Source organism: Gorilla gorilla, chromosome 9, assembly GCF_029281585.2.
Source record: "Gorilla gorilla gorilla isolate KB3781 chromosome 9, NHGRI_mGorGor1-v2.1_pri, whole genome shotgun sequence".
Taxonomy (NCBI): domain Eukaryota; kingdom Metazoa; phylum Chordata; class Mammalia; order Primates; family Hominidae; genus Gorilla; species Gorilla gorilla.
Genome location: NC_073233.2, coordinates 111050054 through 111076158, shown reverse-complemented (window position 1 = coordinate 111076158; position 26105 = coordinate 111050054). Strand labels below are relative to the sequence as shown.

The following is a 26105-nucleotide window of genomic DNA, read 5'->3' as shown; positions in this document are numbered from 1 at the left end:
TAATCAAGATTGTTAGGTAAGCAGTGTAAAGTATTATGAATGAAAGAAGTAAAATGTTTTAAGACTAACAAAATAAAAAGTTATGCTAAGAGATATAACAGTTATGCTAAGACATACGGAGGAGTAGCAGTGACAAAATCCACCTCTCACCTCACACCCACATTCCAGCAGAGTTCTACCACAAGGCAGTTAAAATAAGCATCACTCTTAATCATACTTCTCACCTCGATTAATTATGAAATATTATGGTTAATTTACCTGCTTTAGAACCCATTGTAAAGCCTTTTCAAAATAATCTCCAATCCAATTTTCAAGATTATTTTTATATTCAGCAGGCTGATTCCTCAACCAAGATTTTATCAGAGAATTAAGATCTGTCTCTTCATCACTGAAACAGTTTAGACAAATAAAAAATTACTTAGGAAGAAATTATCAATTTACATTAAAATAAATTTCTTCTCCAATAAACATTATTCTACGCACATATTTTGTCTGCTAGCATACAAAAGGTGGCTTTAGTTACTTTACTATGAGTATGTGTGAATAATACAATTACATCTGTGTGTGTATACATACACATAATGTATACAAACACACATGCATATAGGTATATATACATATATATGTCATTTTCTATAAAACAAATAAATTTCATCTATTTTATTATAAATATAAACTAAACGAGAATTATATATCTACACAACCTACTCTACACAGGCTCTACATAGCCTAAAGTGGTCTCAACCATTCCTACTCAGAGTGGTCTGTTAGAAATCCCAAATCCCTCTCCAGACATACTAAAGCAAAAATCTTCATTTTAATAAGATCCCTTGATGATTCAAATGCACATTAAAGTCTAAAATGCACTGATCTAAATTGTAATACAGATCTTTATAAACATTTTTTCTCTATCCTATAAAAATCCAACTACCTAAATTCCCATGCCACTATTAAAATTTAAAGATCTTCCTAAAGCAAACTATAATTCCTTTAGCAAAGCATATAATTATCTGGGTAAAATTCAATTATTTCACCAAAATCCAATTGGTGAAATAATAGAGATTCACATCTTATTCAAAATTATACCTTATATAATTATAAAAAACTATAGTAAAAATAATTCATATTATTTTAGAATTGACAAGACCTCACGATTTTTGTCATTTTTTCCTATCTTCCACTATTGTTTCATAGCAAATTAATAAATGACACTGATGCCTTGAATCTCTGCTCTCACATTTTCTATCCAGTCTAATATGAAAAAAATTGAAATATCAAAGAGGTTAATAATTAAATAACATTAGATTAGCCCAAAGTAGGCCAACCAAAGATGCTAAGCTCCTTCAGAATAAAGAGTTTCTTACCAATGGTATTTTCTCAATGTCTATGAGACTACATGTCTTGGTTTATCCAATACAACACTGCTTCATACCAGTTGTCCCAGCATCATTAATAATAACATTTATTTCAGTATTAAAAGGTCCACATTTGGCCTATTACATAGCAAGTGCTCAACAAATATCTGCTAAAGGAATAAATGAAACCTAAAACTAAGATATAAGCTGAACACATAGCAAGAAAAAAAGTTAATATGTATTTGTATTTTACATGAAATCATAGACATTCATTATGCCTTTCACAAACAATACCTTATTCACCAACAATTTTCAACTCCTCTAAAGCAATGTCTTATTTTCTGCTAAATATGAATAGTATTCTACTTACTGCTTAGTTCACTTATATTCCACTTGTATAAATTTGCCTCCTCTATGTGAAAGTATTTTCCAAAAAGATAAGCTCTCTACAAACAGTTTTACTCCTTTCTAGCTCTCTCTCTCCTCAGGTGCGTAATTTAATACCATATATATAATATTTAACAAGTACTTTAAAATTTAACTAAAAACTTACCTTTATTCTATTTTTCTCACAAGATTATAACACAATTAATAAATATGATAAATTGTGTGTGAATGCTGCTATGAAAGCGGTAAACCCAAAATTATATTATCTTTTAATAATACCTCAAAATATCAGTTGAAGTTTCTGGCTAATTTAAAGTAAATGTTTCCTACAATACTGTCAAAAAAGTAAACAACTAAATAATTTCAAAACATGATTTGAATCAACTTTATTACATTGTCATATGTCATACAACACCTAAAATGACTTTAAATGGTCCTAAAAAAAATAAAATGCTACAGGGTGATAAATAAAAATTGGAAAAGTAAAATAAAAGTTTCTTACTTATGCCAAAATATTACTAATTTTCAAAAATAAAATTGGTGCAAATGTCCATGCTCTGGTATGTGACTATTTTACATGATATCTAAAATTGGTTTATTATTCACTTTCAGTCTTTAAGCCTCTTCCAAATATACTGAAGAAGAAAAAAAATATTAAGTAAAGAGGTGTTCAATTTGTAAAATGAAAAGACTGGGTCATAGGACCTAATAAACCTGAATTAGCCCTAAAATTCTGTGAATCTAAAATTAAATAGATTTAATTAATTAAATTATATAATTAAAATATTGCTACTCAGCTTTAAATTATTAGCTCATAATATTAGCTCATAGTAGCTCATAATTAATATGTTCACTTCTCTGAAATCAGTCACAGTATTTCAACAAAATAACAAAGAGACCAAATTTTCTTGCTGTTTCATTTAAACAAAAATAATAATTATTTCATAATTGTGATACAACTAAAACTGCTAAAATAATTCAATTTTGTAATAAAACAGGAACTCTCTGAATTAATTAAAACCTAACAAAAAAGAAGTTAATCATAAATGGGAAAAATATGTATTCATTATTCACACTACACTTATTTTACTTAATATGAAACCAGGACAGTAAAAGAATATTCTAATATAATGTATATAAATAATCTATGGCTTACCTAAGAAAGATCATTCCCATTCTAGATATTGTGGCTGGTGATGCACAACTTAAATCATGAGTTTCAAATACAAAGTTAACATTTGGGCCAAACTGAATCCTTTCTCCACTGGGCATAGTCAGCAGTCGATTATCATCCAGAACAGAATTCAGAGATTCTATCCATTCAGGGTCAATATCACCATCACAGATTATCCATGAGCTGACATCTATTTTCAAATCAAAACGGTGGAGATAAAATAAAAATATATGCAGTGATAATAATTAAAAATAAGGACTAAAACAATTCTTAATTTTCATATGAATTTGTACTACAAATATGCTGGAGAACCCATGCGCAATCCTGGCTCAGCTGGCCAAAGACTCAGATATATATCATGTAATAATACTTTATCTATAAACATACAAAATAGGCAATTTCACTAAAAAAAATGCAAGGCTTAGGTATTTTTATTCCCACGAGATATTCTTCAGACTTTTGTCTTCTACTATGTCATGAGAATGTACGAAGGCTTGCTCTGTTGTATATCTTTTAGAAAATACAGAAAATCCAATTTCCGGTTCCCTGCATGAGAAATAAAAAATTCACCACTGTCAAATTTTCTTGACATATAAAAAGGTGACCTCAAAGGGGGAAAAATAGTGACCAATTGTATACATAGTCTTTCCAGGATAAAACCTTTTTTATCCATCTTTCCTAAAATGGGTGTGGTTAATACTGTACTTGGACCTTTGAAACAATTCAAAGAGGAAAATTTCACTGATAAAAGTGTTAGAAATACATGAAGGTAATAACTGGCCTTTACTTAATGTGGTATTATATAGAAAAAGAAAAGACTACATTGAAAATCCCTTCCAATGCTTTCACTTACTGCCTTAGAAAAATAATTATTAATTAAATTATAACCTGGCAAAAAGTAGGGAGTCTCCTCTGATTCCAGCCAAAAATTCTCTTAAAAAACCAAGTCAACAAATTTAGACCAGGAAATCCGCAGTTTTACCACTCAAATTCTCAAAAGTATTCAAAATACTTTATTCAAACTAATGAGTTAATACTGCTCATACACACCAATTTTAACCCCAAACAAAAATCTGTCATCTTGTTTATTTCTGAGGCAGTATAATATCAACTCAGCAAAGATTTTATATTCATTCAGTAAATTAATCTAGTTGTGAATTACAATTCACCCAACTTACTCTAAGTTTCTATTATATTAAAAATAGTTACAGAGTTTAACTGAAAATGATAGCATGTCTTGGCCCCTCCAAAATAAAATATCAAATGTACATCATTTTAACTTAATTATGACTTACTTTATGGTCATGTAGAAGTCTTGACAAAGACAGCATTATAGACAAATTATATCATTATCTAAGAATTACTAAGTAAAGCAAAGAAGTATACATAGAGACTAACCTTGAGGTTCCCGAACCACTTGACGAGCACTATTTGTCAAAACACCATCAGACCATTCTCTTGTGTCCATGTCAATATGGCCTAATAATTGATATCGAGGCATAGCTTTGGGATTCATAGTATATTGTTTCACTACTTTGCCAGTTTTACAAAGCGCAGCCCTTAACATTCTCCAAAGCGTTGATTTTCCAGCACCACTTGGACCAACAATAACAACTCCCATCCTCTGGCATAACTGTTCATACAATTCTAAAGCCTTTTTGATCTAGTAGGAAAGAAATACGTTCATATATGATTTATAATATTCAATCATACTTAGTTCTGCTTTTTTTCTATAACACTTGTTCTAATATGTAAATTAAGCCTTTGATTTCTTCAGTGGAAGATATTGCCTAAAATGTAATAGAATACCTAAATAAATCTGAACATATTTACAATATAATCTTTAAATACTTCAATATTTCTTTAAAAGAAACAAAGGTGCTTTCCAGGTTTCCAAGTTCAAAAAACTTGTATGAACAATTATGTTCGTTACTTGCTCCACTCATTCACTCATTCAAATATATTCATTATTTTATTCACTTATTCATTCATTCATTCATTCTTATCTTACTTCTCTCCAAAACTGAGGGCAAAGCGCTAATTTTGGACAATTATTTGCACTACATAAAGAGACTCACTTAAAATCCTAATAAATTATCAAAATGAAACTAAATCATATATATAATCAATTATAAAAAAATGATGAATCCATTACACATTAGGTACTACAACAGGCAATAGAAATGAAATGGTGAGCAAAAATATATATGGATGGCCAGATGCGGTGGCTCAGGCCTGTAATCCCAGTGCTTTGGGAGACCAAAGTGGGCAGGTCACCTGAGGTCAAGAGTTCGAGACCAGCCTGGCCAACATGGTGAAATGCCATCTCTACTAAAAATATAAAAATTAGCCAGGTGTGGCGGTGTGCACCTGTAATCCCAGCTATTCAGGAGGCTGAGGCAGGAGAATTGTTTGAACCTGGGAGGCAGAGGTTGCTGTGGGCCGAGATCACACCACTGCACTCCAGCCTGGGTGACAAAGCAAGACTCTGTCTCAAAAAATAAAAATAAAAAATATATATACATGGCTCCTGCCTTTCACGGAGATTACTATATGGTGGAGGAGAATCAATATTAAACACACAAACATGAAACAAGAATATTTGATAAGAACACACAGCAAGAAGATCAAATCAGGACTTGAAGATCTGGGAAGACTTCCCTGAGCAAGTGAGATCTAAGTTGAAAGATAAAAGATAAGTTGAAAAATGAAGGACAAGGATAGTTAATAAGGAATCAACTAGGAAAAGGGATCAATCTATTATAAAATATTCTTGACAGTTACCTGATTGGGTATAATTTCATAATTGGCCTCTTCAAAGACCTGCTTTAATGCAGCACTTAGTTCATCATATTCCACTTCTTTCAGTTCAATTCCCGGAAAGACATCTTTTATCAGTGCATCAAACCGGGTGCAATCAGTAAACGTAAACTTTGACATTGTATTAAGCCTCAGTGCTTGTACCACAATATGACTTTCATTAGCTAGAAAAAAGTTTCATTTTAAAATTATTTATTATTACTTTAATGATGAAAAAAGTTTTTAAATATTCTATAGCCTTGATATGCATTATTAATCATTAAATGCACTAGAATTTAGTAACATTTAAAGACATTACATCACATGAATTGGCAAGCTTACTTTAATATCTTTTGACTGCTAAAAAGTAAATATCACTAAGTACAGTTATAAACTCTTTTCCATAGAATTCAAATCACAGGGTACCAAGACTTTAATTAATAATAAAAATCATTATCACTTATATTTGCATAGTACTTCACCTTTTATATTATATGATGTAATCCTTTTAACAACCCTATAAAGTAGGTTAAAAAGTATTACTATTGTTATTCCAATTTTACACATGAGAATGTTAAGTCTCTGAAGGTTTAAGTGACTTTCTGAAAAGGCACAGCAGTATTACAGCTAAGATTCAATTCCAGATAAACTAATTCTAAATTCAGGTGCCTCTCCAAATATACCAATATCGTCTCACAGTTTATGTCCTAAGATAAACAACTAACAAACTGCGCAACAATCTTTGATCAGCCTTGTTCAAATTTGGTTCACAAACCCATTCTTAAGCCAAATCGAATACTGATACCACTGCCAGACTCTTATTTTCACAGATATTAGCTGCTGATTGGTAAGATACATAAAATCAAAGAAACTATTTGCCTGGCATTTCCTCTATAATTGCTTAATATTTCCATGCTTAAGTACACATAAAAAGTCTGGACTTCTCTAAAGCTTATTTCAAGCACTGAAATCATAAGCCATCTTTACTTATTACAGGTATGGTTTAAATATTTCTTAAAAATCACCAAATATAGACAATTAAAAAATAGTAATGTAAACACTCACAAAATAACTATATCTACCCAGGCATACGCCAACCTAATAATACAGCTAATGTAGATGCCATTTTTATGAGGCACACTTTGATCATTTAAAGTCCAAAGAGGTAATTTCATGTGGTCCTTTTTTCTATGTTGTCTCTACTTTCATAGTGTTTTAACTTAGTTTTCAATACCAACCTGAAGAAACTGATTATTCAGCCTTTCATGAACGTATACCTCCACAGGTGGGGGAAATCATTATTTTTATGTGAATAAAAAACCATTTTTTTATATGAAGAAAGTATAGCACATATATATGAGTCTATATTGAGCTAAATAAATGAGTTAATGAATACATAAATGAGGCAGAAAAGACAAATCTTCATTACAGAAGAATTTCAAATAATATATGAAGATACTACCCCCCACCCCATCCCACCCCCCCAAACCCCACAAGGAGTGGAGCTTAATCCTTTCCTTGCCACTCTGAGAGTAAGCTAGATTTATTAACATGATTCCAAAGAATAAAGCCAGGAGGGTAGAAAATAACAACTTCACATTGGAGAAACCTGGCAACACTACCATAGCCAGGTGATGAAGGTTAACATAACTAGTGATGTCATATTGTTGTTATATACCCACTGATATGACGCGGTAAGAAAGACACTCCACCTCTGCGGTATTCTTTCCAAACATTTATAACCTAGTCTAATCATAATATACTAGCTTTAGAAAGAGAAAATCCTACATGTGTTTCTAAGGTTTCTGTTCTTGTTTCAAGACAAGACAAATTATCAGGCTCTACTCTACACCTACTGAATCAGGACCTTTGGGGGGTGGGGTCTAATAATCTGTTTTAACAAGCCACCAGGTGATACCAATGGACACTGAAGTTAAAGAACAAGTGGACTTTACATATTACAACTATTTAATATTTAACACACATTAAAAGTTATAAGACATCAGGTAAAAACTGGAGAAAACCTGAATAAAGTAGGAAATTTACTTTAAAAACAATGTATCAAAGTTGATTCATTAGTTGTGACAAATATACCACACTAACGAAAGATGTTAACAACAGTAGAAATTGGGGCAGGGTATACAGTAATCCTTAATATTGTATCTACAACTTTTCTGTAAATCTCAAACTGTTCTAAATTAACGCTTATGTTTTTAAAAATAAGTTAATGTATTTGGAATAATCAATCATACCATTCTGTGTAGTGCCACTTTTCTTTAGCTGTCTAAGGAGATTTCCACTTCCTCTCAGAACTGTCTTCAAAGCTCTCAAACCCCAGTCATAATGTTGCTGAGGTGTCAAAAGTTCCCTGAAGTAGAGACATGGAAATCAACGCATCAAATAGCTAGAAGAAATTACTTTCATCATAACATCCAAAGAAATACAGAATATAACTACTGACACATAGAAATAAATGTTGATATCCCATTAATTTATATAAGGGAAGCAACCACACAAAATAATCATTCAAGTAAGCTGTTAAAGATGGACGGTTCTCAAGGGTAGGATAAAGCTTTTATGAACAAGCTAATTATCTTAATGAAGACACCAAATGACAATTACCTGTTACCCTAATGCCTAAAGCCTTTAATCAATCCATCTTGCTCTCAATCTCTGACACTGTCTAGTTCACCATTATCTCTTAAGTGATATGGAAGAGAATTGTACATTGTCCCAAAGAAGCTAAATGTCAGTTTCTATTACTAGAAATAAGACATAACAAAAATTGTGAAGGATTCTTTCCAAAGAACAGTAGTTTGTGAGTGGTCAGCTGATAAATTAGTTCAATAAGAATCATTTAGCTGAAGCACTCTAATATAAACATTTTGAAGAAAAAAAACTGATCAAATTAATATTTAAGAAAAGCAAGTAGTTTTGAATCAATATTTTTATGTGCATGCTAAAGCCTTTCATATCTACACTATAAGTACAATAAAATCATCAGAATAAAAATCATGCAATAGGTGAATTGAGAAAATATGAAAATGATCACTAATAACCATAATCAATCATTAGAAATGTAAAATATAAAAATATTTAGAACAAGAAAACTCACCTAGATAGATTGAAAATAGCTACCAATTTTCTGCCCAATACTTTAGCGTCTTTAAAGCCTTCCGAATAGAGAATAACTTCTGCAATAAGCTCATTGTCTGGACGAGACATAGCTACGGGCCTGAAAAGCTGTTTAAGATTATCAGGCAGTTTTTGTCTTCCTCCATAACCTTTTCCAGCAGGATTCATAGTGATAAAAATTCCAGAATTAGAATTTACTTCTACCTGAAATATTAATTAAAAATATTAATTTAAATATTAAATATTAAGTTAAATAAAATATTTAACATATAGGCATCATTTATATTTGAAACTATAAACATAAAATATGCTGCCAACAGAAATTTTATTGTGACATATTACTACACATAAATCTTATACCTTAGGTAAAGGTAACCTCCAATGTACTAACCATCTCCTTACTCAATATATGATAAATTCCTTAAGACCTACACTGCTTTGCAGAGTTTATTTATAATCAGTTTTTTGTGGCTGAATGTTTAAGAGATACTAATTTCATTATCTATTTATACATTAAATATATGTTTACTAAAAGCCTTCTTAGTACTAAACACTTTGTTAAGTACACAGACACAACTGAACTAAATAATACTTTAAGCCACTCTGGAGCTCAGAGTCTATCTGGTATTACAGAGAGGCAATCATAATATAATAAATATTATGACAGGGAAGAACTGAATGTGATAACAGCACTTAGTAGGAGGATTTTCAGCAAAACCCTAAGAATAGAAGCTAAATTACAATGTGTAAACAATGACTGGGCAATTAGTAAGTAGAAGCATCTAGAGTAGAAAAACCAAGAAATCTAGCTACAAAGGAAAGAAAAGAGAAAGAAGAAATATAAATCAGGGAAGGTTTGTTTATGTTTTAGTTATTATTAAGATGAAAAAGATGTGAGTATGTTTAAAACCTAATGAGGAATTGGTAGAGGAGGGAAGACTGAAGCTATAGCACAAGGGATAATAAGGTCCCAGGGAAGAGGATTCCAACGTACAAGTGAAAAGATTAGTACTGGTTGGGAGAAAAGACAACTCTTTCTTTGTAAGAGAAGAAAAAAAAGTGAATGTAGAAGAAACTAAATCTTGAAGCCAGGTAATTCTCACTTAATAGTTTCTTCTCTTTTTCTTTGTGAAGAGTTTAAACATCACATAAACAACATGTTAACAATTTAGAACTGGTCTTACATTCTTGGGCTACCTAGAAAACTATGTACTGTGAAAATGTTATTTTATATAACATGATAATTTCTTAGTTCTTACAACTTTCTGTATTCAGCAATCCACATTATATAAAAAAGTTTATGTTTTCTGTACAAACGAATTTATATTCTAGTGACATTAATGTATATCTCCTATTTGGAGAAGTGAGGAACAAAATAGCTAAGTGTTTGTTGTTTTAACATTCATATAGAATAATGATCAAAAACATGTGCTTCATTCTGCTCCTATGCTTGAAGGTTAAACCAAAAAAAATGTGCTTCAGAATTACACAGACCTGGGTTCAATTCCTAGCTCCACTTCTTACTCTTACTTATCAAGTCCTAGTTTCTTCAGCCACAAAGCAGGGAAAAAAATAATAGCACCTACTTCAAAGGGTTGTGGTAATTATTAAATTAGACAATACATTAAGGCACTGTGAACAATGTCAGCACAGACAATAGAATAATATATAATACAACAATATAAATATTATTATAACTGAATTATCCAAAATGGAAAGTTTAAAAATGAATAACGGGCTGGGTGTGGGGCTCACACCAGTAATCCCAGCATTTTGGGAGGCCGAGGGGGGTGGATCACCTGAGGTCAGGAGTTCAATACCAGCCTAGCCAACATGATCAAACCCTATCTCTACTAAAAATACAAAAATTAGCTGGGCATGGTGGCGGGCACCTGTAATCCCAGCTATTCAGGAGGCTAAGGCAGGAGAATCCCTTGAACCTGGGAGGCGGAGGTGGCAGTGAGCCAAGATCACACCACTGCACTCCAGCCTGGGCAACAAGAGCAAAACTCTGTCTCAAAAAAAAAAAGAATAATGAAAGTAGAACCAAAAAAGGGTAAGAAACCTCAAAAACATTTTATAGCTAAAAAAATCTTACAACACAGGTTACAGATTAGAAACATGGATGTCAGGAGAAATAAAAAGAATATTGCTTAAGTATGAGTAATATCAAGTCTTACAAAATATTTTAATTCTTTAAATTCCCAACATATTCTATACCTCCTTGCCAAGCAGTTCACATACAGTTCTATGATTCTTCAAAGCATCTTGAATTGTCTGGATTTGCATAGAAACTGCTGACAGTACAGATTCTTCCAGCCTATTAAATTCATCAAAACAACCCCAGGCCCCACACTTCACCAAACCAACAAATATTCGTCCCATTGACTTCACATCGATGCCCTTAAAAACAACAATAAAAATTATATTCATTAAAAAATCATCAAAATCCCCATAACTACTTAATATTTAATGTTACTTATTGATAAGGTGATAATTTATCCCATCTATGCCTCTTTTGCTCATTTTAAAATATGGATTAAGTAGCTACTCTTTCAAAACCCAGGTTGATTTCAAGGGATAAACAAAATAATGCATGTGAAAGTGTTCTAAAAAGCTTGCAGAAAAAATACAAGATTTGTGTTAGTTACTCTTTAAGTCAAAATACAAATTACATACAAAATGTTTTTAAAACTGTCATCTGAAATGAACAGAAGATTTTTCCTTTTGTATTATTCTCTTTACTAAAAACATTTTTCTGCAATGTAATATAAATCTTCATTCTGTATTTAAAATTATTTCTTTGCCATAATTCTTAGAAAAGTTTTGGACTATACTATGTACAACCTCTGTCCATTTTACATTTCAATTTAAACAAATTCTGTCTTCAACTAATTTAAATGTAGTGATTTTTAAGTAGAGTATTTCATATACTAATAGAAACTAATCTAAATATGATTAACCCATTGTTACATATTTTGATAATTATTTATTCTACCTCATCACAATTAAAGACTAAAACTTGTCTTCCAAGAAGTCCACCTAAAGCCTTTACTGACTCCGTTTTCCCAGTTCCAGCTGGTCCATAAGGATTTCCTCCAAGTCCCATCTTCATGGCTTGAGTGAGAGTTAAGTAGCACTTGTCTGTCAATGGAGTATAAACCAGTTTGGAAGCATTACCCTGTACAAGAACAACACAAAGTCAGAGTATTCATGTTCTATTCAACATTTACAAATATTTTTACAGCATGAGATTGTAGTTAAAAAGATAAAAATGCAACAAACAGGTTAAAGTTTTTAACACAGAAAAATATCCAAAATTTTTTCTAGTGAAAGAAGCTTTCTAAACACAAGCTGAAATCAAACTTATTTTTCAAGAAAGTATTTCATACTATACTCAATACATTGTTAGGTTTCAAAATTGTTTCTCAAGTTCTTGTTAATGGCACAAAGATATACTTCTAAGGAAAAGAAATCCAAAATTATTATACAGTAATCATCCCATTTCATATTTTAAAATTTATATAAACTATTTCCTTGACTCTTATGATATCCACAAATCAGAACTATTTTGGAGATCACAAAGTGTAATGAATTTGAAAAATGCCTTAAGAAATTAATCATGTAATTTATCAAATAATTCTCAAAGTTTCTACTAAACTGTAGGGAAAACAGACTCCCATTCCAGCTACAATTTACAGTGTGTTTTTCCTCAATTGAGGTAGATAGATTTGGGTCTCAAATACATTTCCCTTTTGAAAAAGCCATTTGGCAGCTCTCCTAACATAGGTTTATTAACAATATTTTCAAACATATTTTGATGATTCATTCATTATGATAGAAAAAGGCAGAGGCAACAGGTGGAATTTTTGAGAACATGTTTACATTAACTAGGTTATTTGTCTGAAAATTTTTTCATCTTACAAACTAAAAAATATTTAGCAAACATTTTAGCATATTTAAAATTACACTAATTTTTGCCTTGTATAAGGAGACACAAACCAAATTGCTTTGACTGAGGTTGTCTATATTTAGTTCTCCTTGGATGAAGATATATTTCAAATTGTATATAAATGCAACTCCAAGAAAAGGTACATTTTTGAGAATTCAGTACAAAACTAGCAATATTTTAACTTTTTTGTATATAGAATGAAGTTTCACTTTTTTCTTATGTGACACCTTTCTAATTCTGATTAAACAACACAACAATACTGAAAATATTATGGAAAAATTACTACTTAAATAAAAAAGTATTTCTACCAATAACAAATTTTCTTTAAAGTAAATAATTTCTAATTGGAAATATAAAACACTGCCACAACTCATACCTGATATTCATAAGTATACTGAAATTCAGAATCCACCATTTGAACACAACATGTATAATCACTTTTCATATAGAATCTAAGTTGTTTTTTCCAAGCCCAGTCCTCAGTTGTATGAACCTGAATTTGGTTTAACTGCTTTACCACATCAATATTATGGATAATGTCAAGAATTAGGGCTTTAAGTTTAAGCTCCAGGATGCCCGATTCTAGGCAGAAATAAAAATATTGACAATTGGAGAAAATGTTAGCCTGTGATTTATATAATTTATGATTATGTGTACAGGTGATTTCTCCATGAATTTAAATGGTAATTTCATGACACATATGAATGGTATAGTAATACAAATCACATAAGCTAAAAAAGTCAAATCTACCGGTAAGTAAAAAATAAGAATTTTGAATATAAAAATTAAGATATCAAAATCCCAAGAGAAAAGAGTTTCAGTTCCTTATTCAAGGGAGTAAGCACACTCCACTCTGCTTCTCCCTCTGAACGCAGGCATAAAAACCTGTTGGACAACATACACTGAACTGCTATTTAGAACTCTGAAAAGAGTAGCAGGCAGATTGAGGAAGACCAGAATTAGAAGAGACACCAAACCAGTGGTGGATTTACCATTGTATTTTCCCCCCCTCTGGCAACGCTAGGACCATACCCAATGCATCCAGAAACCCAAACTGGTGTAGACAGAGCTCTAGAAAACCACCCCTAGCTCAGGCTTTAGAAGGAAAGGGGTCTTCTGCTAGCTATCCCACTGGCAGCTGGGACCCAGAAGTCCCTAAAACTCCAGAGGAGCTGTGATCCCAAGAGAGTAGGTAAACCCAAATTGCACAAAAGTGTGCAAGAAAATAAAGTACATGAACCCCAGCTTTCTGGCCAGAGAAACAAAACAGAAGGCTGAGGGAACCATAAAATGCTGAGAAGATCATGGAGAAGAAGGAGATTGAAAAAATAACCCCATAAACTTCTTTAGGAACTCCTGGACTCATTCCCAAGGTGTGGTGCATGAATAGATCTCATTCTAATCAGAAACCAAAGACTGGAATTGGCTACGAGGGAACACATGTGGGACAGACTGAAATAGCACTGCAAAGATTTGAAAACAGACTGACACCAGAACCATAACCCACAGAAAGCTGGCTAGAACTTGCAATCTGAACCCAACAGGATCAGTTACTAAAACAAAAATATCAATGTTCTCCAGAGGATTTAAACAAAACCCAAACCCTCATAACATAATATTCAAAATATCCATGATATCATCCAAAATTATTCAACATGCAAAGAACCAAGAAAATCTCAATTCACATAAGAAAAGACAATAATAAGTACCAGTATCTAGATGACATACCTGTTGAGGTTATCTGCAAAAGACTTTAAAGTACTATTATTGCCGGGCAAAGAGGCTCATGCCTGTAATCCCAACACTTTGGGAGGCCGAGGCAGGAGGACTGCTTGAGCCCAGGAGTTTGAAACCAGCCCGGGCAACATGGCAAAACCATGTCTCTACAAAAAATAAAAAAGTCAGCCAGCCATGATGACACGTGTCTGTAATCCCAGCTACCCAGGAGGCTGAGGTGGGAAAATTGCTTGAGCTCAGGAGGTCAAGGCTGCAGTGAGCCACAGTCTCACCACTACACTCCAGCCTGGATAACAGAGCAAGAACCTGTCCCCGCCCTCCAAAAAAAAAAAAAATACTTTAAAGCCCTATTATAAAAGTGCTCTAAGAAGTACAAGAAGTAAAAGGTGAAGACTTTTGAAACAAGTGGAAAGACAGAATATCTCAGCAAAGGAATAAAAAATATAAATAAATAGAAATTTTAAAGCTGAAAAATTCTTTGAAAATCACTGAATGGACTCAATATTGAAATGGAAATAATAAAGGAAAGAGGCAGTGAACTTGAAGACAGAGCAGTAGAAATTGTGCAGGCTAATAAAGAGGAAAAAAAAAAAAAAAAAAAGGCAGCACTTCAGAGATCCAAACCCATGCCAAAAGGTCTAACATCCATGTCATGAGAAACTCAGAAGGATAGGAGAAAGAGTATAATACAGGAAGAATGTTTGAAGAAATAAGAGCTAAAAACTTCCCAGATTTTGGTGAAAAACAAATGTACAGATTGAAGCTGAGACAACCCCAAAGAGAATAAATGCAAAGATGTGTCTATCTCATAATCAAACTACTGAAAACTAAAGAATATGAGAAAATCTTGAATGCTGCCAGAAAAAAAAAGTAATGTATTACTTATAGAAGAATAACAACTCAAATGACCGTGGATTCCTCATCAGAAAACATATAGCTCAGATGGAAGTAGAACACTTTAAATGGTAAAAGAAAAGAATTGTTAACCCGGGATAGCCAGTGAAAAATTCTTCAGAAATAAACGTAAAATAAGACATTCTTGGATGAAGGAAATCTATGTGAATTCACAGTCAGCACACCTTCTCCAAAAGAAACACTATAAGAAGTTCTTTAGACAGAAGGAAAATGACACCAGAAGGAAACCTGGAACATCAGGAATAAAGGAAGGGCAACAAATGGTAAACATCTAGGTATATATAAAAGATTGTTCTCCTCGAGTTTTTTCAAATAACTTTGATGGTTAAAAGCAAAATTTATAACATAATCTCATGGAGTTTTCAGTGTATGTAAATGTAAAATATTAAGACAACTACAATATTAAAAGGAGAGGATAAAGAAGCCTATATGGTAGTAAGGTTTCTATATTCTATTTAAATTAGTAAATTACTGATTCAAAGTACATTATAAAAATTTAAGTATGTATGTTGTAATTCCTCGAGTAATCACCAACACAGATATACAGTCAAAAACACAATAGGTAAATTAGGATAGAATACCAAAAAATAACCCAGAACCAGGCAGAAAAGGGAATGTCTTTTCCATACCAGTATTCCCTGGATCCTCAGAACTTGTATCAATGTTAGTATATTGCTCTAACTTATTCACCAGTTGTGTTTCAATCTGATGAAGACTATGATCTTTAATAGCATTTTCTACATCTTCAGTGAATTTAATCTGCTCCGCCAAGCATAAAATCTATTGAATAAAGAGAAAAATTATTTTTAAAAGGTGAATTTACTTAGAAATATTTTATAAATTTAAAGAAAGACACCTTTTTTCAAATAGGCAATTGTATATTGGATCTCTCCATCTTAATGTCATACTGGAACCTTAAATATTAATAGAGTAATATAGTAGTAGAAAAAGTATTGTGTGATGCAGCCAAGCCTACTTCACAGAACTCATTTCATACTATACTCTACTATAAGCCTATTTTTCTGGTCCTATAACCCACTATGTTTATTGTAACCTCAAAGCCTTTGTATTTTCTTCCCCTCTCTTCAGAAATGGCTTCTTTTTCAACCAGTAAACTACAAAAATATCAAAGTATGATGCATTCTAATTAATAAAAGGGCAATCTTTAGCATTTCAAAATAATTTCTTAGTATACTACTGAAGTCTACAATAGCAAAATTCCAGTATTCTCCTAAACTAAGATCTGCCTTGGCCGGGTGCGGTGGCTCACGCCTGTAATCCCAGCACTTTGGAAGGCTGAGGTGGGTGGATCACTTGAGGCCAGGAGTTCAAGACCAGCCTGGTTAACATGGAGAAACCCCGTCTCTACTGAAAAATACAAAAATTAGCCAGGTGTGGTGGCACATGCCTGTAATTCCAGCTACTTAGGAGGCTGAAGCACGAGAATCGCTTGAGCCTGAGAGGGGGAGGTTGCAGTGAGCCGAGATCGCACCACTGCACTCCACATGAGAGCAGGCTAAGCTGCTGTCTTACTGCAACTTAAAACATTCTGTAAATATTACATTATGGTTTTTATGGAAGAGAAAGCCAATTAGTAACTCATTTCTAAGCAAAGTCATCGCCCAAACAAACTTTGTGGTATGAAACTCATCAGTTTCTTTAATCAGGTATATGATGAGGCATTTATGGAGAACCAAATCTGCTTTTGAGAAAAATACTTTGCTCTTTGATTTTCATATAAAAATGTTCCTTTGCTACCTTCAAGCCTAATCCTAGGCAATACTACTGAATTTCTATATTATAAATACATATCAATAAACTTAATTTTTTACAGTCTGCTATGTAATTTCCGTGAATGGCTAACAAAAGTTATAGCTAAGTTACAGTCCTGGGTTATAAAATCACATTACTGTTAAGACAGCTGGATAGGAACTAATATTATTAATTACCTAAAATGTAATGACAATTAAGTGTGCTCTGCAAACATTATGAAATAACCTTCAAAATGACTTGATAACGTAGGTACTTGAAGGTCATGTAAATAATGTAAGTGTCAAAATGTTCTACTCAGGATAACTAGCAAAGATTAATATTTAAACCAAAGTCAGATTCTTTCTACTTTACCACACTGCCTCCTTCCCATACCAGAAAGTACCCTCTCTACCATTATTTCAGGTCCATATAAAAAAAGCAACTGAATTATCAGTACATAATAGCCAATTATGCTACTCAATTCCCTTATGTAAATACTCTTGAGATCAATATTTCTTAGCATTAACTGCTAATAAACTAGAATTATTTTAGTAGATAATGAACTATTTACATTTTTAGTAGTTCACACTTTTACCTGACTGCTCAAGGGCCTGGAGGGAAGTTGCAGGCTGAAATCCAACAACTTTCTCTAGCCTATTACCTCCCACTATATCTCCCAACACAATTGCCATTTCCCTAACCCAAATATTATACAATATTGCTTTTGTAGACTTTTTGTATACTGTGTCTTTTATTCTAAGTTGATTTATAAATCCTATCTGGAAGTTGACAGAGTACTAGGAAACATTTTCAGTGGTAATAAAGCAGTCTACTCTGGTTCTACAATGGCTTTGGTTATTCAATGACGATTACTTATATTTTTCTCTAAGAATTTGAGCTTTTTTGAAACATTTCAGTTTGCCTTAAAATGAAAAAAGATACAAATGGCATGTATGAGAAAATGGTTCAGAATGTAAACTGTTCCAAGCTTCCATACTTAAAGAAAATCAACATAAAAACCTGTTCCAATAGCCACTACATTTTTTTTTTATTTGAAAAGCAAATAACTTTGAGAGCTGCTGGGTAGATTTTTCTGTAAGAAATCATGAAACATCCCAATGTCTATCATCCACAGTCCCTAAGAACTAAAGTTCCTGATGACCTACACCTGTAACAGTCTGGCCCAACTATTAAACAATGCAGGATGTTTAACACAAGTCTTAGTGCTACATTTTGATATAGACTGGTACAAATTTTGTAAGCTAAATATCTAGTACCCAGTGTTCAGGGATGAACGCCTATTAACCCTGAGCTGCAGCCATCTCTGTAATTCACCATATGACCTCACTCTCACTGTCAATATTACAGTTTAGTGTTATGACTATTTCAGATTTACACTAATACCTGCTAAGTTCCTGCCAGCTCCAATGCTTAGATGATCCCATGGGAGGGATGGACAGGTAGGGGACAACAGTGTTATAGATCCTGTGATTCTCCATCAATGATGAACTAATCATCTGGAACCAGGAAGCTATTAGATGCCTGATTCCATCCTCCCCATCCTACTCACCACTGGCCTAGGTTGCTTGGATCTCAATTCATCCCCCACATTTTACAGCTGAAGGAACTGAGACTCAGAAGTTAAGCAATTTGTTCGTTAACTGTTAGATAAAGGGAGAAAACAGATGCGATTTATCTGAGCCTCCTGGCTTCTAGGTCAGGGATCTTTCCATGTACCATGCCTATGCAGCTTCTACACGTAAGCCTCCTTACCTGTGAAGGGAACAGAGATGGGTCAACTGCACCTTGAGAACTTCGCCCAGTAGTAACACATTCCTTCAACAACTGTTCCAAAGTTTTCTTCATTTCTAAGGCCAAATCATTCAACCATGTCTGAAAAAGAAATTGGAAAATAATATAAACAAGACATAAAATAAACTGGAAAATAATATATATAAGACATAAAATAAATATACAATCTACTAACTCTATACTGTTATTTCAAGACGGGGTATTATACTTTCCTATTGATCATTACACTCCTAAAATGTGTTATAGGAATATAATTCTTTATTTTCTTAATAAACAGTTTAAATAATTTGAATAAAACAATTTGTTCACCTCTTAGGATAATGATGAGTGTGAAAACTCATAAATTTGTGGCTAACACTACCATGACTATATCTATACAAGCCAATATAATATGAGCATTTAAAAGTTGACCCATTCACTTCATCATTATGATGAATCAAACCAGATAGTTTGGCCAATAAATCAGGGTCAAAATGGCTGGCTAAGTTCCTGGCTCATGCCATCCTGATGATCTTATATTCATAAAGTCGTAACCATAGGAAGGGATTGCTTCATCAGGATGAAATGTATAATTTGGGGGCTTAGATTGCTTCATCCAACAAAACTAATTTTGTTTCAAAGTGAAAAAAATGTATTTTTCCACTCACTTGATTATATATAAAGTAATAAAAAGTTAAAATAACAATGATTGATAGAAACAACAATGAATATTTATGAATCACTTCTTAACCTTAAAAATATATCATTTGTAATAAAAAGGCAAAAGCTGCAATCTTAGCCTTTCATCATTGTGTACTTAAATTACTCTGAGTTCCAGCTTTTTTTTTCAATCTGTAGAGCATTTTCCAGTATTGAAAATAGCATCAAAATTCACTGAAGCTAAAGAGTGAGAATCTGCCTCTCAGTGCATGGCAACAGAGACACCTACTCTGCTAACAATCATAAAGCTTCCAGAGTTTCAACTTTTCCTTTGCTGGTATACCTGCTCTAGCCCAGTTGCTAAAATTTAAGCTCTGTCCCTTTGTGTATATCCAACAAAACTACAAGAAAGGAAAAAAAAAAAAACTTTTAACCAAATATGATTAGCAAATCTCCCAGGTTTTCAATCAACTGATTTATGCACTCAATACCCAATAAAATGTTGTAACCTAACCAGGAATAAACATTTTGCTAGGCTGTATGGACATGCACATGGTAAGGCATGGGCCCTGGCTTCCAGTTGGAAGATAATTTGAAATTGAAAAATTACAATTCCATGTGATGCAATCTATTGCTAGTTAGTTTTAGCTATATGCCTATAATAGGCCTTTGATCAGTTTACTTCCAGTCCTGCAGAACCAGTTAATCAATAGTTGTTTGCTTACTTGTTCACCCAAATCATCTTATACAAATTCATATTTTAAAGAGTAAAGACAACTAAAATGTATTGAGTAGCATGTTCCAAGCACTAAATAGTGTACTTAAAGCCAATTATCTCATTTAATTTTTAATTGAAAGTCTTTGCAACAGTTACAGGTTGAACATCCCTAATCCAAAAATCCAAAATCCAAAATCCTCCAAAGTCTAAAACTTTTTGAGGTTGGCATGATGCTCAAAGGAAACGCTTATTGGAGCATTTTGGATTTTCACATTAGGGATGCTGAACTGACATAATGCAAATAGTCCAAAATCTAACAAAATCTGAAATCTGAAACACTTCTCTGGTCCCAAATACTTTGGATAAGACATACTCCACCTGTACTGAGATTACCATTTTACTGATTAGAAAAACAACACTGTAAGTCACATAGCTATTAAGTTGTGGAGCTAAGATTAATATCTAAGATTTTTTACTCCAAGGCCAAGGTTCCTTTCATAATTACAGGCTGCCTTCCAAAGACTACAAATCCATATTCTTTTTAATATCAAAATACTCCGAAACTAACAAAACAAATCATTTTTAAGATATGAGCTGAGTTTCCTAAAATACCTAAATTAACCAACTTTACCCTCTAAATTGACTAAATTATTTTAGACACAAAGTTCATATATAGTTAATTCTTTTTGTTTTCATATTTGAAAAAGAATTGCTTACCTCTACATTATTTGATAGAGGAACTTTATTTTTAAAAGGTACAACTTCTCCCTCTAAAGATTTCATTGCAGTTATATGTTTTGATTCCTCATCAAAGCAAACACTGTTAATACCTGAAATATAAAAGCAATGATTGAAATGCAAAAGGATTAAAGACATAATTATTAGATACAATATGTGTCACATAGTGTTAATATATACCCTAAAACATATATAATAATCAAATTATAATGTATACCACATAATATATAGTGCTCCTAGTGTTTAAATGTCCTATTGAGGGAAAAAAATCACTTTCTGAATCAATATTCTTATCACTCATCTGAAATATTTCTTATCAATATCTATCTATATGTGACAGGATTCACTGGTCAAATTTGTGAATGTTTATTTAGATATTTCTATATATGTTTGTTTATTCATTCCTACCATTTTCCAGAAAAAAAAATTTAGGCAACCTAATCAACTACTATGTACCAATCAGTAAGAATTGTCCTAACTCACATTCTTGGGGGAGTGAAAAATGTTATAACCTCTTCGGAAAATGATTTGGCAGTTTCTAAAAAAGTTAAACATATATTTACTATATGACTTGGCAATTCCAAAACTAGGTGTTTATCCAATACAAATAAAAATGTATATCTACAGAAAGACTTGTATGATTGTTTACAACAGCTTTATTCATAATAGCCAAAAACTGGAAATAACCCAAATTCCCATGAACAGGTAAATGTGTTGAAGGCAAATAAGACTACCCTTCCCCCCAAATTTGCATATTACTTTATAGTATATAAAAAACTTGAATATATTATGTCATTTTGATCTTCACAAAAAAACTATATTATTATTTGCAATATAAAGAAAAAACTAAATTTCAGAGAGGTAACTTGATAACCAATTAATAAACAATAGAGAGATTGGTTGAATAAAAGGGTTCTGATTCCAAGAGTTTGTTTTCTACTACTTCCCATTGCCCAAATCATAGTTACAAATATAAGCATCCTAAAGCTTCAGATACATAGGAATTGATGAATATTTCTGTACAGGACCAGAGAGTAAATATTTTAAGTCTAATGGACCATATGGTCAGTGTCAACTACTCAACTCTGCATTCATAGCATGAAAGGTATAGACAACAATACATAAACTACTGTGCAGGATTATGTTTCAACAAAACTTTACTTAAAAACAACAAGTAATGAGCCAGATTTTGGCCCATGGGTTATATTTTGCTGATCCTTGATTATTTGTTAAAATGATGAAAATTATTTTACTTCATAAATTTAATTTGAAAAATACAGCTCTTTTCTATAGAGCTGTTTGCTCTATAGAAGAATTCATTTGCTTGCGCTTTCCAAGTAAATTAAGTATTTTAAGAAAATAATAGTCATTATTTTGGTAATAAACCTATTCCATTTGCCACTAATAAGTATCCCATTAAAGTGACTCTACAACGTCAAAGCATTTGACATTACAGTTTTCCCCCAAGTAATCTCACCTGTTTCCATAGCTTACTATTATTTCCATATGGATGACTCCTACATTCTCACCTAGGTCTCTTCACTGACAATAACTGCCTACGGAGTATCTCCACCTGTATGTCATTCAGGACACCTTAAACTCAATAAGGAAGAGGCATATTCTCCTTCACTACAGGCCTTTGCACAGCCTATACCCACTGCCTGCCTGCCTTTTTCTAACTAAGGCCTATACATTCTTCAGATATCGCCCTAGATGTCACTTACTTCATGATGCCCTAAAACTGAGCTAAATGCCCTCACAGATGGACCTATAGCACCACATACTTATGTCAATCACCAGAATTGTCACACTGTATTATATTTGTCAACTTACAACCTTGTCTCTCCCACTAAACTGTACATTCTTTGGGTACAGGAACTGTATTTGGGTATATGAACTGACTACTGTATTCAGTAGTCTACCTAAGAGCATAATATTAGGCCTGGCAGACAGTTGAAACTCAATAAATATCTGTTAAATAAATGTTGAATCCTACCAGCAAAAAGCTTCTTCAGGTGAGACTGAATCACTGATGGGTTGGTAGACTGGCCCAATATTTCTAATAAGTCATCATCACCAATAAAATAAAATCTTGGGAATGCTGAGCGTTTTTCCTAACAAAAATAGAAACAAAAAATAGCTTTCTTTTTTTCAAATAATTAAGATATCAAGTACTTTACAATTTATTATATATTTTTTCTTAAAAAACATGCCTCCAAAAATTCATTTAATGATTTCTGACATCTTTGAAGCTGATCAAGTATTGTTAGTAGAGAATTTCTTATTCCAGCATGAGTAGTTAATGTTGTGACTCTATTGTCTTTCTTGATATCAGTCATTATTGATCTACAAAAGAAAAAAAAAGTATCTTCACATCTATTTTAACAATTTGGGGGGGTAAGAAAAACAGATTAAGACTTTTTTTAACTGCTTAAAATGAACTAAAGGTAACACTATTATAACAGTATTACACCTCTAGGAATGTTAAATATTAATATCACACTATCATTTTTAACTTCTCATATTTTAAATTATCTTATATATTTCATTTGCTAAGCTAATTTTTTTTTTTTTTTTTGAGATGGAGTCTCGCTCTGTCTCACAGGCTGGAGTGCAGTGGCGCAATCTCTGCTCACTGCAAACTCCGCCTCCTGGGTTCCTGACATTCACCTGCCTCAGGCTCCCAAGTAGCTGGGAATACAGGCACCCGCCACCGCGCCTAGCTAATTTTTTTGTATATTTTAGTAGAGACGGGGTTTCACCGTGTTAGCCAGGATGGTCTCGATCTCCTGACCTCGTGATCCGCCCGCCTCGGCCTCCCAAAGTGCTGGGATTACAGGCGTGAGCCACCATGCCCAGCCTTGCTAAGCTAATTTTAAGCCCTACCTCATAGAGCTAATGGTCCAGTGACAGCAAAAGACATCAAATAATTTCTAGAAATATTTAAATAAAATTGTGATAAATGTTAAAAAGGAAAAGTAAAGTATTGTTAAAATGGCTAACAGGGCAACCCATAACCTAGGACTTCTTTAAGGAAGTAATTTAAATTGATATGCAGATGAAGAATAAAACGAAAAAGTGAGTAAGTAGAAGACGTTTCTGGCAAAGATTCTGGGAAGAAGATAGGTATGACTGAGAAACTAAAAGCTAGAGTCACTAAAGCAAAATGGAGAGCAGCACAAGAAAAGGATAGAGAAATGAACAAGGAGCAGATCATGCTTTATCCCTAGCACAATGGGAAACCATTTTAAAGTTTTATTTACAGGAGTAAAAGAAAGTGCTGAACCTGCATTTTTAAACAATTACTCTGGCTATTGTGTGAAAAACTTATATTATACAAGAGCAAGTCAGAAGGTTAATGTGCGTAGTCCAAGTAAGAGATACAGAACATTAGAATAGAAGTACAGATATACTTCTGTACAGGTGTTTGGTTCAAGATATACTAAGCAGGTTAGAATCAACAAAATTTGGCAACTTAATGTATGCAAAAGTGGAGGAAGAGGGAGATATCAAAGTTATCCATCATGTCTCTGCTTTCAGCAATTAGGTTGGGCCATTTATTGAAATAGGAATCAGAAAGAAAAAAGATTTGTTGGAAAGGAACTGGTAAATTAAGCTCATGAATTCAGTTTTAGCCTACTATTTGAGCATGTTTGGTAGATTTGGAGCTCAGAAGAGAAATATGGGCTGTACATGTAAGTTGAGGAGACCTCAGCATATAAAAGAGAACTGATGCTGGCAGTGGTTAAGATTACCTGAGAATACAGTGAGAAAAAAATCGAAGGCTGAGGCCTGGAGAATGACTACATCTAAAGATTTGGAGACAGCTAAGGACTAGGAACTATGTGTTGAACTAGAGAGACAGTCAGAAAACCAAGAGAGGACGAAATCACAGAAGCCAATGGAAGAGACTTTCTAAGAAAGAAGAAATGCTCAACTCTATTAAATACTAATGAGAGATAAAGTAAAATAAAAATTGAAAATGCCTTTTGAATTTAAAAGAGAAAGTAATTGGTGATTTTATGAAGTATGTATTATTAGGTAGAGTGGTAATAACAGAGACCACACCATAATGGTTCAAGAAGTAAATGCTTGAATGAGAGGAATAGCTTCTCAAAAGGATCCACTAGGAAAGAATTTGAATACACAGAGGATACCAATCATGTAAAAGTAATTTGCCTGTATTAAGCACTTCACAATATGAATTAATTTAAAAAAAATACCATATGTGTCTATGTCTTACATCATTGTACTGACCTAAAATCTTCATCAACTCTGTTGAAGCGTGTCTGTTCTTTTGGCAATGCTCCATGGCCGAAAATGGGTTCCAAATACACCCACTTTCTCTGAATATGATTTAAATTCTGCAGGTATTCATCTAACTCTGCAAGTTTTCTTTCCCAAATTGATACTTTATCTTCAAATCCTTTATAATAAGGAGAATCCTTTAAGGATTGGAGAAGGCATCTATTATCTCCAACCTGATTTACTATATCTTTCCAGTCTTTAATCAGCTTCATAGTTCGACTTTGGCTGTCTTCATAATCAGTTAATGTAAACACTGCTCCAACTCCCCAAAGATCAAGTTCACGTAAAGCTTCTCTGATTGTAACTTCACCTTGTGCCCGACTATTTAAATCCTATTTAACACAAAATATCCATGTTTATTACTTCAACATTAATTTTCACATAAGTAAATAATAGAAAAGTATTTTATGAAAAATATATTTTATCTGGCTTTTCACCATAAGGCAAAAAAAAAAAAAAGTTAAGTGGCTCTATTTTACATGCAACTCAAGAAAATTACTGGCTATTTTATCAAAGCATGTAAGATACTAAGTATCCTGGTTCACATGGTCAAAATATATACAAAGTTCTGCCTTATGCTTTTTACCTCTCTAAAAGAAAAGCAAAAAATTAAAGCATCCATCACAAAAGACAAAACTAGTGTGGTTTATTTAAAGTTTTACAGACCAAAAGGCCAATATTTGG

The 26105-nt window shown here is 32.8% G+C and overlaps 1 protein-coding gene across 2 annotated transcripts in view; it reads right to left on the bottom strand.

Annotated features, from left to right (window-relative positions):
* The window catches only part of DYNC2H1 (dynein cytoplasmic 2 heavy chain 1), a 371095-nt gene that overhangs the window by 298374 nt on the left and 46616 nt on the right, over window positions 1-26105 (bottom strand). For both annotated transcript variants that reach the window (XM_031016281.3, XM_031016282.3), the window contains exons 26-40: window positions 25371-25753; window positions 23327-23459; window positions 23110-23227; window positions 21093-21205; window positions 18980-19099; window positions 16084-16234; window positions 13179-13384; window positions 11849-12031; window positions 11071-11253; window positions 8831-9054; window positions 7968-8083; window positions 5701-5900; window positions 4315-4579; window positions 2899-3106; window positions 259-388 (exon numbers count right to left, since the gene is read on the bottom strand). In XM_031016281.3, coding sequence (XP_030872141.3) covers window positions 259-388; window positions 2899-3106; window positions 4315-4579; window positions 5701-5900; window positions 7968-8083; window positions 8831-9054; window positions 11071-11253; window positions 11849-12031; window positions 13179-13384; window positions 16084-16234; window positions 18980-19099; window positions 21093-21205; window positions 23110-23227; window positions 23327-23459; window positions 25371-25753 — 2733 coding nt within the window. The remainder of the gene's footprint in view (window positions 1-258; window positions 389-2898; window positions 3107-4314; window positions 4580-5700; window positions 5901-7967; window positions 8084-8830; window positions 9055-11070; window positions 11254-11848; window positions 12032-13178; window positions 13385-16083; window positions 16235-18979; window positions 19100-21092; window positions 21206-23109; window positions 23228-23326; window positions 23460-25370; window positions 25754-26105) is intronic.